Source organism: Cajanus cajan, chromosome 6 (assembly GCF_000230855.2).
Source record: "Cajanus cajan strain Asha chromosome 6, NIPB_CcT2T_4, whole genome shotgun sequence".
Classification (NCBI taxonomy): Eukaryota; Viridiplantae; Streptophyta; class Magnoliopsida; order Fabales; family Fabaceae; genus Cajanus; species Cajanus cajan.
This window is the reverse complement of record NC_138522.1, coordinates 61,053,071-61,067,967: the sequence shown is the minus strand read 5'-3', so window position 1 is coordinate 61,067,967 and position 14,897 is coordinate 61,053,071. Positions and strand designations below refer to the sequence as shown.

Genomic DNA, 14,897 nt, shown 5'->3' with positions numbered 1-14,897 from the left:
TTTTCTGATTAATGTTACATAACATGTAGTGTTTGTTGCCTGTCAATGCAGACTTTACGATAAATATATAAAATTTTGTTTTGTTAAAAATCAATTTAAGTACATAGAAAATATGATAGTAAAAGGAAATAATAAATAAATAAATAGAATTTTACAATTACGCAACTGTTTAAAATTAAGATTCAGAGATAATGAAAAGGAAAAACAAGACAAAACAATATTCAACACGTAATTTTTTAAGCCAAACAATTTTTTTAAAAGAGTTGTTCAAAGTCTTGATTATGAGTTGAATCATATATATAAAATTGAATAACAAACATATCTATCCCTTCTCATTTTAGTTTGAACCACAATTTTTAAAAGGATAAAGAAAACTCTTTCATCATTTCTTTAATTCATCGAGTCTAAATCTTTATTTTAGTAAAATCAAATTTGCTTACTACTTAACCCTCTTGTATAATTTTCTAAAGAAAAATACCCAGTACAAATTTAGTATGCAGAAATGAACACTATTTATTTATAATTGTTTTATTTGAGTGAATAATAGTTTTATATAGGATATTAAAGTCGGTCTGACAAACTAAATTATTACCTTCTCAATTAGCCAAATTTGATAGAATTAGAATAAAAAATGTTATTGGACAAAATTACCTGATATTTTCTTAATTGATTGTATTTTCAAATTAAATGAATTAATAATAGATTATAAAAGGTACAGCTGATTTGAGTTATTTATTTTTCTTTTATTATCATACTTTCAACGGATTCAAAATTTATATTTTAACCAAATAAAAATATTGTATTTATCGTAAGGTCTTACATTAATGGATGGCATGTAGTTTAAATAGGCGAATATATTTAATTTTAATAAACTTAATAAATATATTTTTAATATATATAATTTTTTTAATTTAAGTGATAAAAATAGTTTAGAGTTTATAATAAAAATAAAAATAAAAAAATATAAGAGAGACAAATACATCATCGTACACTAACGTACATTTATAAAAAAAATCTTATTTAAAATAAAACTTTATATATTCTCTATATCCTATTAAAAATATTCTACACAATTAATTATGAAGATGAAAGAAAAAAATAAGATGCGACTATTAAATTTTTTATTTATTAATTTTATACAAATAAATAATATTATTAAGTATAGTACAAATATAAAATAAATTAATAATTTAATTTTTTAATTAAAAAATTATTTATTTTATTATATTATTAATAATATAATATGTATATTTTTTTATTATATTATATAGATAAATATATTAGTTTATAAAATTAACAATTTTTTTTACATAAATTTAACCTTAATTTTTTTAAATAAATAAAAAATTTAAAATAATCTTTTTATTAAATAAGTTAAATTAAGTCAAATTTTTAAACAAATTAGTTTATAAATTTCTCTTTAACACCGTAGTATTTGCTGTTGGTTCCTCATTTTCAAATAATTTAATAAATAAATCAGTTCATTTACTTAAAAGGTTCACGTGAAAGTAACTCTTCATCAATTCTCTCCTTTATATTTTTAATAATTTTTCACCTTTTATTTTTAATAAATATATTTAAGACACTAGATAAGATTTGTCAACACAAAACATGGACTAAAAATAAATAAGATATACAATAGTGTGAAATCAATGTGCTGGATTTTCGCACTCTTAATGGAAAGAAAGCTGACCTTTCAGCAAAGAAGGAGAAATAAAAGGAAAAAGAAAAGTCTTATTTATTATTTTATTTTTTAAAAAGTTAATTTGTGAAAATGCTGCATCAATCTCACACGTTGATTCTTTGTTTTCTTTACTGAACAACCGATCTGAACCGTTGTTTTCTCTTCTCATTCTCAGATTCTCTCTAAACCCAATCCCAACCCTTAATCAACGGTCATTAGTGCAAAATTTCTGCGAGATTCCGACACGCAAAGTGCGACATCGTTTGGAGATTTTCAGGATTTAAGAATCATGCTTGTGATTAAAGACAGAAACATTCGCTGATAAAAAGGAAAATAAATAAAAAAAACAACGATGCGGAAATACGATTAACGCAACCTAAGAAAGTGTTCGACCTTTAACGGTGTGGCAAACCGTATATAAACGCGTGAATTGAAGTGCGTTTTTGTTTTTATTTAATTTCTATTTTTTCTCACTTCGTATCATAAATATTCATTCAATTCAATGCATCCATAGTCGTCATCTATTGCGATTGTACCTTCCCAATGTGAATAGTGATTTCTTCTCAACAACCCTTTTTATTATTCTTCTTTGCGAAGCTCTTAATTCAGTGGACGTTGAATCGAAGGTGGAAAACTTCTTAGCTCTCTTATTTTTTTCTTGTTAATTTGCTTCTACCGATCAATTTCTGACTATTTTATTTTTCCTTTTCTGTTTCAAATTCTAGTGTTTCTTTCTCTGCATGTTGTTCTTGGTGTGAAAAATATTTGGGTTTTAGATTGGTGTAAGCGGTAATCTCGAGGTAATAGTTGTTGTTTGATCTCAAAATAATGAATGAAGATGATGATAAATGGTTTCTACTTTCGTGTTGTGATTTTTTCTGACGCATAAGATCCTCGGAGGAGGCGCATTTTAATTCGCTATCCTGAAAAGGAGAGCAAAGTGGACGTTTCCTTTGGATTTGATGATATAATAATATTGGGTGGTGATGAAAGTTGAAAGCTGAAAGCGATTATCAAATAGTACTTTTTTGAATTCCAATTAGTTTAATACCTGGCATTCACTTGGATTTTTTTATAAGGGGGAATATTGTATAGTGTATACCTACTTGGTTATTGCATTGTTTAGCTTAACTTTTCTTCACTACGTGTAGGAAAGGTAGTCTCTTCTGCCTCTCATGCTAGAACATTTAGACAGTGTTTATGAATGTTGGGGGAAATTCTCAATCGGTTCAATTCAATACGGATTAACATTTTGTATTTTAATTTTCAAGCATGAAAAATCTGGAAAGAAAAAGTCTATATTATCATGTATGGTGTATGATTTACATGCTCAATTTGCATGTCCACGTTCAATTTAGGTCCTTAATGTTATAGTTTGAAAAACTGTACCTACTCTGATAACTGTATTTCATATCATGATTTCTTCCTAATTAGTTGCATGTCATTGCCTTTGTTGCATCTTATGCTCCAATCTCTTAATCTAAAGCTTATTTGTACAGGTGGACTCTTTCTGGTTTGGAGTCATTTCAACTTTTGAAGAAGGTTTTTGGTTCCTTGTCATGATTAATTTTTAGAGATGGTTTTATATGAGCATTCAGATGTATTTCAGTGGGGTCTTAATCTTCTTGAGGGTGACCCTGCTTATAATCCTGGATATTATGGTAACATAATTCAGCATGATACTGGTGACATCTATAATGGAGACTACTTCCATAACCATTATGATAATGAATGTAACCAAATAGAGAATGATGAGATCATTGCCCGTACACTTCAAGAGGAGTTTTCACAGCTGGACATTGCTGAACCTACAGGATACTTACAGGCAGGTGAAGAACAGTTCCATGTTTCTGAGACCGAGCATACATATGATAATGGTTGGCAAAACTCTTCAATGATGCACTATTGTTCAGGAGGTATCATTAGAGATGTAAATTGATTTTTCTTGGTTATATTTGAGATTTATTTTATTACTGGATATTGGTTTATTCAATTAAATAGTTAACACATGCAGGTCACGATTATGTCCAAGAAGGAACTGGTGATGAAGAACCCTCTAGTTCATGTTCTAGTCCTGGTGAAACGGAGGAATATTCATTAGAGATTACTGACAATTATCCACTTGATGATGAAGTTGGGAGGAAATTGAGTCAAATGATACCAATTCCTGTATGTTAAGCCTCATCTGCTTCTATAGATTCCTTTTTGGATCATCTATTGAAGCAATATATAGCTATACTTATGACCTTTTAATGCTAATTTAGGTACTAAGCAGTTAATTCACCATGTTACATTTCTATCAACTTCTAGTGATTATTTTTTTTTTCTAGACTATATTTTCATTTTATTAAATTAATTTCCATTTGGAATATTTTTTTTTATAATTTTAAATTATTGGTTGCTGAAAATCTAAACCGTTTAGTCCTATATTTTGTTATTTTTGATTCTTACCGATGAATGAAGCAACTTCTGGTTTAAGTCATCTACTATACAGTGCTCATTTTTTTGGGGGCAGTAGAACAAAATAGATACTGAATTTCTCTAGATTTCTAACATTGAGGTTTCACAAGCACCCAATTTTAAAAGTTTTATCTGTTATTTTTTTTAAGTCATGGATTTTATCCCTTTATTGTCAACCCACAGCCTTTCACATATAGTATGATTTTTAGAAAATTCATTTCTTTTAATCAGTTGTATTGTTGTATGACTTGTGTATTTGAACACGTGCTTAAAATGCCTCCCTTTTCTTGTTTAGCATGTTCCAAAAATTAATGGTGAAATTCCTTCAATTGATGAAGCAACTTCAGATCATCAAAGGCTGCTGGATAGGTATTAGTCACGGATGATTTTTTCTTCTTATTAACTTAATATAATTGCTACAATGTGTATCATTTTCTTTTGTTTCTTCCTACCATTGAAGCTTAAGCTATTGTCACAAATTGTCTTCATTTTGAATTGTTTTGTTGTTTTTGAATTGTTTTGTTGTTTTTGAATTTGTAAATGAATTACCAGTTGAAAAATTATTTGTTGTGTACATTTTTTTTTATCGTATAATTGACATGTCAAACTAAACTATGCAATTTTTCAAACAGATTGCAGTTATATGACTTTGTGGAGCACAGAGTACAAGGTGATGGTAATTGTCAGGTCTGTTGCATTTAATGTTCATTCATTTCCAATTTTCTGAAAATCCATGGGCCAGAATATATTTCATTTGTTTTAGAATGTAATTATTGAGAAATATCAATTATTATTATCTGATTTGAACAATGTTTTGAATACAAGTTTTCGAGTCTTAGCAGTCCTGCCATTGTTTCCTAGTTTTCCTCCAATTTATTTGCTTAATATCAGGTTTTCTCCTATTGTTCATCATCTCCATTTTCTATTTTCACCCTATTAATTCACAAACACAGCCTCAGATTTTGAAAATCCTAATACACTTTTGCCCTCTACACTTGGTGAGCTATTATGCAACTGCTTGCTCAACCTAACCTAGAAACTTTCCTAATCACATAATAATAATTTATATTTTTCAACAATAATTATATTTAGAGCAGTTTTCATATAATAATTCTTTTATGTTCATTCCTCCTTAGTTCCGGGCACTATCTGATCAATTGTATAACGCACCTGATCAACACAAGTTTGTGAGACGACAAGTTGTCAATCAGGTTTGTTGCTCAGTGTATTATATTTTTATGCTTGTTTGGCTTATAATATCTACTCTGATTTTGTGCTTTTGTTCTCGAATTCTTATTGTTGAATTGTTTTTTTAACCAGCTCAAATCTAATCCAGAGATTTATGATGCATATGTTCCGATGGAATATGATGACTATTTGAACAAGATGTCCAAGTAATAATCTCTTTCTCTTTGTGTGTGTATAAATGTGCATGCGTGCGTGCAAGTGCAATTTCTTTTTGGTTAACTGACAGCTCCTTTACTTTCATCATATATGGAACTAGGAGTGGAGAATGGGGTGATCATGTCACTCTCCAAGCTGCTGCAGATTCGGTATGGTTGATGAAACTTAATTACTCTTCCATATATTTTTTTTTTGTAGCACTTGTCTGTTTTTATTTTGAATAAGACTTGTCCGGTTATGATTTAATTAGGCGAAGACAAAATGTTTTGTCTAATATCAGAAATAATTAACTGGTTAGTTTCCCAAGCTGTTGCTTAGAAGTTTCAAGTTTGGTTGTTGGTTTCATGCTTAAGTCATCATATTTAATTTTTCTGAAAAGAAGATGATTGAAATTGACTATGGACAACCTTAATGTTGTATCTGCTTATAAAATTGATCGATCATGTGTTGGATGTTGTAGTATTTTCAACTGTGATATCCTTCATATTACAAGGATGTTAATAGAGTCTATGATCTATCAATGAAGGTTGGTAAAATCTATAAAATAATTAATTAATTAATCTTAAGAGTGGGTATATCAATTTTTAACTCTCCGAGATAAATTTTCAATGATTGTACCCTGTCTGTTTCTGGGGAAAATATCATTGTAAAGTTTAGAATAGTATTTGGAATTAGCTATATAATGATATGCTTTTATATATGTACTAATATCTTTAGTTTTCTTTTTTTCTTTTTCCTCCAGTATGGTGTGAGAATATTTGTGATGACTTCTTTCAAGGACACCTGTTGCATAGAGATACTTCCTCATTTTGAGAAGCCAAAAGGAGGTTGGTTATCTTTGTCATGAATCTGGGGAGAGGATTCATCTTATCACTAAGCCCTGGCCTATTCTTTTACACGAGCTAAGGCCAAGTGAAGGCTGTTTTTCCCCTCTAAATGCTCATTTTCAATTTTCTTGCTATCTTTAATCTTTTCTTTTTCTTACTAGAATTCGTTGATGTCACAGTATTTCTTGAATATTTTTATACCTTGACCATAATTTAAGTTTTGATTTTTTCCCCTTTCAAAGCAATGGTGTCATGCTTATAACAAGATGCAATAATTCTGTTTGTTTCTGTTGTGGCAGAAATCTTAAAGATAATTGTTCAAACAATTATTTTCCACGCTTATGATCTGTGATCATCATTTTGTGGTGGAAATCTTAAAAGATAATTGCTCAAATATATATATTATATATATACTTTACATATGAACAGTGATCATCATTTTTTGTTGTATAAATAATTGTACTTGTATGAATGTTCGATCATTGATAGCTTTGCATTTTTCTTTGGATTTTAATTATTTTAAGGTAATTGTTTTAGTTTCATCTTATAAACAACTCGGCTAATATGTCTGTTTTGTTGCAGTGATTTTCTTGAGTTTTTGGGCAGAGGTGCATTACAACTCCATTTATCCCCAAGGAGGTATTTTTCATATTTTACATTTCAGAAACAAGTTCGCAAATGACTTCAATCACTAGATTAGTGTTTGTTATAATATATACTTGGTAGATTTGTTATACTAGATACCAAGATCTTAATAAAATTTAAGGTTGGATACTTCTCCACTAGTATATATTATCGATAAGATCACTTTATTAGAGCCTTTTCCTTTCTTAGGAGGCAGGAAAAATAGCTTATTATGAAAAAAGATGCTCTAAAAAGAATCATCATTAAGGTGTTCCCTCTTTTTTTTTTTTTTTTTTTTTTTTGTATAGATATTTTGGATGTCTGTTTATTTTTTTTAAGATATTGGTAATTGGCTAATGATGTGTTATATTTGCCTACTGATCCAGATATAGCTTCGAGTGAGTCTAGAAAGAAGAAAAGGTGGTGGAGCTTTGGCAGCAAGCATTAGAGTCTTAGCTGGCCTAGTGGGCACACACCCATTTTGAACCTCTACAATTTTCCTTCTTCAGGATTCAGGAATTAATGAATTTATATTATATCCCCATATTTTAGCTGGTCATTTTTTTTATAGTTAATTTCATTCACCCCTTTTTATTAATTACAGTCATAAATCTGGGTCTCCCACACACACTTGCATCCCAGTGACATTTCGGATGCCTTGTGGAACAAACCAAATTTTATTTTATACACAATAAAGGATTAAACATTAAAGTAGGTAAGATGCATGGTTGCTTTACATTATTGTGTTTCCATCTTGATTAGTACTTTAGTCTGGACACGTTCGGTTTTTGGAAGGCGCAACAAATTAATAATGTGTTGTTGAAAAGTCATCGATTTAACTTTTTAAGTAGTAGTAGTTATTAGTCAAACTTTTTTAATGTAATAACACATCATTATGCGGAAGGGTAAAACATCGATTCACAATTAAATTCTATTGCTATTATGTATCGTTTTCTTTTTTGTTATAATGGAACCTTTAAGATAATCATTCGTCATTCAAATAGTAATGTCAATTTTTTAATGCTACCACTAATTTTGTGATTTAGGGTTTGATCAAGATTTACTAAGTAGATGTGTCCTCACATCTTTAATAGGACTCACATCTTATTCGATTATCTGCGTTATCAACTTTTCACCTTCTCTTCTATAAAACAGTTAATTATGTGTTTTAATCATCAAATAATAACGTGTTGTAGCACTTTTTACTTTCTTTAGAATTAATAGCCCTAAAATGAAGTAACCTTAAAAAACTCGTTCGAGCACAAAATTAGTTTTTATTTTAATTTTACAGTAAAAGAACATTTCATTACAAAGATCAATTCATAATTCATTACATTGCAAATGGACTCTTGAATACAAGCAGGCATATAATCAAAGTAAGGGGCTAGCATACAAACTTGTTGATTGATACTTCTTATCTAACAAAAATAAAAGTTTACTATAAACATTGAGAGTTTATATTAATAAGTTGTTACATACTAATTAGCAATTTAATATATATAATTATTGTAAAACTTGTCCTGGAATATGGTCAACCTGATATTTTCGTTTGATTCTTGTTTGTATTAAAATAATGTTTGATCAACAAAAGTCAAGTTTTACGAGTACAAATTAGTTATTGATTGTTAACTTTAAAATATTGTGTAAACTATATTCATAAATCATATATATATATATATATATATATATAATCTTTACATCAATTATTTATACAACACATTACATTATTAAAATATTATCACAATTAACACATTTTTTTTATATAAAATTTCATGGTTCAATTTGCTTTAATGGTTAATTGGGTAGGCACACACGTCATGTTTGTCAAACATAATTAAAATCTACAACCTTAATTGAACTTACTCAATCATATTTAGATCATTTTAAGTTATATATTGTCAGAATATCTACTTTAAAGAAAGAAAAAAAAAATTTCAAAAGTTAGAATTATAAAATTGTACAACATAAAAAATTATAGAATTATATGATACAACATAAAAAAATTAATAGTTTTCAAATGACATAGATTCATGTTGATTTAGATTGTACAAGTTTAAATCCAATATTGAGGATATTATTGAATCGAGATGAACCCCATCTGTTAATAAGTAAATTGTAAAGTAAACCCTTCAGTTCTTACTGAATATTCGGTCTAAATTTTACCGTTTTACTGGTTTGGCCCTTTAAATTATATAAATAATTTATTTTTTTAAGGAAGATGTATAAATGAATCTTTGTAAAATGAAATAATCCAGGGCTGAAAAATGAAAATGAAAATGAAAACATGCTTGGGTGATTCAATTCAAGGGTTAACGGAATGAGGTTTGTTGGGCCGGATCAAATCGGGCCTGAGTGAAACGGGTATCATTTTTTTTTAATTTAAAAATAAAAAAGGCTTTGTTCGCCTCTCACTCACTTTTACTCTCTGATATTTTATTATGTCAACATTATCTTTTGCAAATGCCTTGAACACGTAGAGAAGAGAAGATACTAAGACCATGTTTTGTTCCTCTTCTCCGCCTTCAGGTAAACCTTATTACAACCACTTCATATTTTTATTTTCAATTTTTTACTTATCTTAGATATTCAATTGACAAGTGCCTGTGTTTTCAATTTCATTTCCCTCATTTTAAAAAATTATATGGTTTATTGATAGCATAGCTGTTAAGATAGTTCAAATTAAGGGTTTTAGAGGTACTGTGCATGCTAAGATAATTTTGTGGAATTTCATTGAGTTGAAAACCGTGTATGCAGTTATGATGCTTCATGAACAAGCTGCTCCAGCAGTTGCTGCCTCCTGGTCTTCTAGTTCTGCAGCTCAGCATTTTCCTGCCTCTGTTCTTTTACAAGAGCAGCGTGATGAGTATAAGCCCCTACTTCACGTCTATAATAAGGAGGTTCAAATCTTACCAAATTCTTCATTATGGGCCTTCTTTAATAAGATTCTTTTATCAAGTACCGACACTTTGATTTGCTTCATCTATCTATACCGATATTCTTGGATTCGAGCCTTTAAAAGATGTTATGGAAATCTAGTATAGCTACATATGTGACATAGAAGCATGTGTAATATAGAAACATAAAAGCATTGTTACTTGATGAACCAAAAATGAAAATTGTCGTATTTATGTATGGTCTCAAGAAAGTAATGAGATTGATATAATTTCTATTTGTAGACAATAGGAAGTGATTTATGATGACAATGATTTATAATTATTATTTTGTTTTAGTAATGTCCAAAAGTATGTTTTTAATTTGGATCTGCAGAATTGCAATTCTATATTAATTGTGTTTTATGAATTTTTATACATGTACCGTATCTTATATAGTTTTAGAATAATTTTATTACCATAAGAGATACGTATCATATCTGTGCATCATAGTGTTTATGTGTTTGCTTGGAGTGCCTTTTAGTTTTATCGGGTGTAATGATCCCATTTTTTGTGCATGTTATCGATTAATTAATTTCCCCTTTGTTTTTTAAAGGCAACATTAAATACTAGGCAGATGGATATGACCTCAGTTCATGAGAAAAGCAACACTGACAATGCTGATCAGTTAGTACATGACTTCGTTCAGCAGTTACATCTCCGGTCTCATTTACAGAACTTGTAAGATAAACCGAATTGCAGTCTTGTGTTAATTTCGTATTTAGTAATTGCTAGCATATCCAAGCTTGTGACCTTATAAGGTATATGTGCGGTGGTCTATTTCAGATTGACTTGTTCTCCGACAAGGGGAATTGCTCCTTCTTCGATTCTGCAACCTGTTGATATTGATTCAGAGAGGCCTGTAGATGTTCTGCCAGGGGATGCGGTTTCTCTTGCTCAGCAAGCTTTGTCAGCATCAAAGCAAGCAGCTTCAATAACTGAAGAGATGACATCAGTTGAAGCTGATAATGATGACTCACTTCCATTTGGGTTAGTTATATCTTTTGGTTGACTCTGACACCCTCAAATTGTTTATTCTGTTTATAGGATAATTTAATTTTGAGAATAATGCCTAATATATGCCCTTCAGTCGGGCCTCCACAAGTTTGGCTGACACTTCACTCAAAGAGAATAAAATTGTAAGGTCAACACGGATTATAGAAAGACGGTCTAAACAGAGAAAAGTATCAAAGTCAAAAGATTTTGACGAAGAGAGTTACCTTGCAAGAAAGTCTGATGTACAAAGAAGGTTACATTTAGAAAAGAAGTTAAAAGAAGCGTTTGATCAAAATGACCCCCTGCGCTTGTTCCTGTCGGGTCCTGAATCAAGGCAACTTTTGACCCGTGAAGAAGAGTCTCAATTGATTACTCAGCTACAGGTGTCACTTGGAATTCCATATTTCTTTAAATGCATGGTATGCTCTATTAAGGATAGTTTGCCATAATGCGGAATATGCAACAGGATTTATCAAGATTGGAAGAAGTAAAAGTCAAGCTTCAATCTCAGTTAAGGCGGGAACCAACATTGGCGGAATGGGCTGATGTCGTGGGCCTCAGTTGTTGTGCCCTGCAGACACAGCTTCATTCTGGTAAAAGAAGCAAAGAAAAGCTGTTTCATGCCAATTTACGCATGGTAGTTCACATTGCTAAACATTATCAGGGACGTGGTCTCAACCTTCAGGACTTATTACAGGTAGCCTCCGAGAAATCAAAATTCACCATTCCTCACTACCAAAGCCTATTTGTATTTCCTGGCTCTTGCATAGTTATAATCAAATTCTTAACGCTTAGTTTGTCATGTATGTGTTAACATTATTTTGAACAAAGAATACCATAAAATAAATATTTGGCTAAAGGATCTCTATTATCTCCTTTTGAGGATTGTTGCAATCATTACCTTAATTAATCATTAGTAGCTACGTCTTTACATTTTTTTTTTCTGGTGATATTATAGGAGGGAAGTACAGGTCTTATGATGAGCATCGATAGGTTTAAACCTGAAGCTGGTTGCCGTTTTGGTACTTATGCATACTGGTGGATAAGGCATTCCATAAGGAAGTCTATATTTCAACATTCCAGGACAATCCGTTTGCCGGTAAAATCCATTTGCATAATTTTTTTATTATCTAGTTAGTCAAATTTAACCATCTTCCTTCTGAACTGTCAATATTCATGATTTTTTTGCATGTTTACAAAGAACAACATAATGTTACTTTTGCATTAATTTTATTTTAATAGTATTAGTATGTTACCTATATAACAAACATCAATTAACATGTAATGATCGTATTTTCTTCAGGAGAATTTATATAGCCTTTTGGGGAAGGTAATAGAAGCGAAGAAATCATACATTCAGGAAGGAAATCTTCGACCCAGCAAAGAAGAATTAGCACAAAGGGTAGGAATTACAGTAGAAAAGTTGGAAAATTTGCTATTTGCTTCAAGAACTCCAATTTCGATGCAGCAAACTGTGTGGGCAGACCAAGATACAACGTTCCAGGTAGGGCCTTGAAGTAATTTGTTTTTTTTTTCTCCTGCTGTGATATGATTTATTAGATCTATAATTTGAAAGCAAGGAAAAGGAAAGCTCTGCATTGATATAATGATTATTTAGAATAGCTAATGCTTATTAAGCTTCCCATTTTAAATTGGCAAGTTCCCATATTAAGCCTTTTGCTTGTGCTGATAATTGTATAAACAAATTGATAGAAATCAAATTGCAAAGAAAACCAAAATGATAATGTAATTGAGGAATCATCTCAAATTTCCGTAGTTATTGCATTCTGTTGTCGCATGATGACAATGAATCAGCAGCAGCAGCTAAAAGGTTTTTATTGCTGTGGAGATAGTAGATCTCATTCCACTAATAATGTAATTGACTGCATGAATCATCTCTTACATATGTTTCTCACGTAATGTCATGCATGTGCATTATATACTCTTAATAGTAGAATTTGGAATTGGAAACCAATAAATCATGGATTGTGAACTATGAAATTTTTTTTGGTTTGAGGTTGATCCTCAGACCGAACTAGTCATTCTAGACTAAACCATGATCATCCCTAGCTAAACATGTCAGAATTAGTGATTGGACTCAAGTCAGTAAACTCTATTTGGTTCCATATTGAAGTTGGATTATTTAAATCTCCACCATATACCAGCTTTTTTTTTTATTGAAGTGGTTATTCATTTTGGCCTTGGTTGGGAATATTACAAAATCTTATCCATGTTTTCTTATATTTGTTTTGAACTTGTGTGCTAGTATCCTTGCAATGTGCTTTCCATATCGAGTTAAGTTAGTGTCATTCTGCTTTGCTGTAAATTGCTGTTAAGCTAGTCTCCTAATGTTGAAGGCTGTTGGGTATGATCAGAATACACCCTCCGCCTTTGTTGAGCAACATAATTGTTCAAATATTCCAAATTGATTTTGTTACAACTGCAGGAGATTACTGCAGACTCAACAATGGAGATCCCAGATGTGATTGTTTCAAAACAACTAATGAGGAGGCATGTGCACAGCCTCCTAAATATCTTAAGCCCAAAAGAGAAGACCATAATCAGGCTAAGATTTGGTATTGAGGATGGCAAGGAGAAAACGTTGTCAGATATTGGCAAGGTTTTTGGTTTGACCAAGGAGAGGGTCCGACAGTTGGAGAGACGAGCATTATCCAAGCTCAAGCAGTGTCTTGTAAGTCAAGGACTTGAAGCATATATAGACTTGCTTGCATAGATAAGACGAGTAGAGCACAAGATTATGCAGTTCATCTTACTTGGCTGTGACATTTTTCCTTGCCAAGTGCAAAGCCAATAATTTGATCAATCTTTTGAAGAGAAAACAGACCCTCAGCCATACTAATTGAGGATGAACGGGGGTTGCAATTAGGAGTTAAGGAAAATTCAAGAACTTAAAAAGCTTGTGCAGTTTGTAAAAATTGAGAAGTCAAAATTAACGCCAATCAAACCATGTTTTGATTTAAATTGCTGTAACATATATTGGTGCCATGTCATTTTTTATTATTATTAATTTGCTTATAAACGAGAGATATACATATATCGCAGTCAAACAGCTAAGCTGCATCTTTCTTACATAAGAGGGGGAGCTCATACTAACCAATATAAATTAACATTAAACAAAAAGAAAATGTATAAATTGTAGCATATGGAACATTTTAACATAAATTATGAAGAAAAAAAAAAGTAAATGGGCAACTTAGACAATAAAAATACCTAAATCCTTAACTTTATTTATGCATACCAATTAGTCATTAAAGTAATACTTTATCTTTGTCAACTGGAGCAACTAAAAGAAATAACTTGATACAAATTTTATAACTAAAAGTTTGGTACATGAATACTTATTAAAAAAAGAATTTGTTCGTAAGAATTATAATAGCAATAATAAAGTTTAAATTTAAAATCATGTGTATATTATTTTAATCTATCTAGTTGAAGAGTTAAGTATGAATGAAAGACATTTTTCAAGGAAAATGTTGATTATTTGCTTAAAAAAATAACTACCGTATAGGCCAAGTCACTTTGGGGATAAGTTGAATTTGCTTTTGGAAATTTATGGGAAGGGGTATGTTGCTATTTGCATCTCTCTTCAATTCGGGTTAACTACACCTCTACAAATAGATATGGTAGGGTATATAAGCTATACGACTAGATTCGTCTACACCTTTAACTAAATAGACATAAAACTTCTTACACGCCACTTCTTGATCACCAAGTGTCAGCTAAAAGCATTGTTCTCGAAAAAACAATTTGCGAGATGCTGAGAAATGATATATGCGTATGCAGCACAACATAGATTAATTATGAAGCCCCTCTTTGATCTATTGTATGTTTGCATTGAATTCACCGACGCAGTTATTCACGTCATATTGGAAGTAACTTGTATAGCAATAGCTTTCACGTCTTTACTGAAACTGACACGAAAATAAGGACATTCAACACGTTATTAGAGTT

General features: G+C 30.7%; 2 protein-coding genes across 4 annotated transcripts; both read left to right on the top strand.

Annotated features, from left to right (window-relative positions):
* The first annotated feature begins 2,003 nt into the window (after window positions 1-2,003).
* LOC109797555 (OVARIAN TUMOR DOMAIN-containing deubiquitinating enzyme 12) lies at window positions 2,004-7,718 on the top strand. 3 transcript variants are annotated; one of them, XM_020357627.3, is made up of 11 exons: window positions 2,004-2,119; window positions 3,184-3,600; window positions 3,699-3,853; window positions 4,440-4,513; window positions 4,777-4,831; window positions 5,281-5,355; window positions 5,465-5,538; window positions 5,649-5,697; window positions 6,291-6,375; window positions 6,958-7,014; window positions 7,386-7,718. In XM_020357627.3, exons 2-11 carry the CDS (start codon window positions 3,261-3,263, stop codon window positions 7,445-7,447), a joined length of 1,026 nt encoding a protein of 341 aa, XP_020213216.1. In that variant the 5' UTR covers window positions 2,004-2,119; window positions 3,184-3,260; the 3' UTR covers window positions 7,448-7,718. The 3 variants fall into 3 exon arrangements, with proteins under 3 accessions (XP_020213216.1, XP_020213214.1, XP_020213215.1); XM_020357625.3 differs by lacking the exon at window positions 2,004-2,119 and adding an exon at window positions 2,141-2,310; XM_020357626.3 differs by lacking the exon at window positions 2,004-2,119 and adding an exon at window positions 2,336-2,484.
* Window positions 7,719-9,373: 1,655 nt separating this feature from the next.
* On the top strand, window positions 9,374-13,918 carry LOC109797605 (RNA polymerase sigma factor sigF, chloroplastic). The gene is made up of 9 exons (XM_020357699.3): window positions 9,374-9,525; window positions 9,754-9,896; window positions 10,486-10,610; window positions 10,716-10,919; window positions 11,020-11,308; window positions 11,392-11,622; window positions 11,884-12,024; window positions 12,229-12,429; window positions 13,372-13,918. Exons 1-9 carry the CDS (start codon window positions 9,498-9,500, stop codon window positions 13,657-13,659), a joined length of 1,650 nt encoding a protein of 549 aa, XP_020213288.1. The 5' UTR covers window positions 9,374-9,497; the 3' UTR covers window positions 13,660-13,918.
* The last annotated feature ends 979 nt before the right edge of the window (window positions 13,919-14,897 follow it).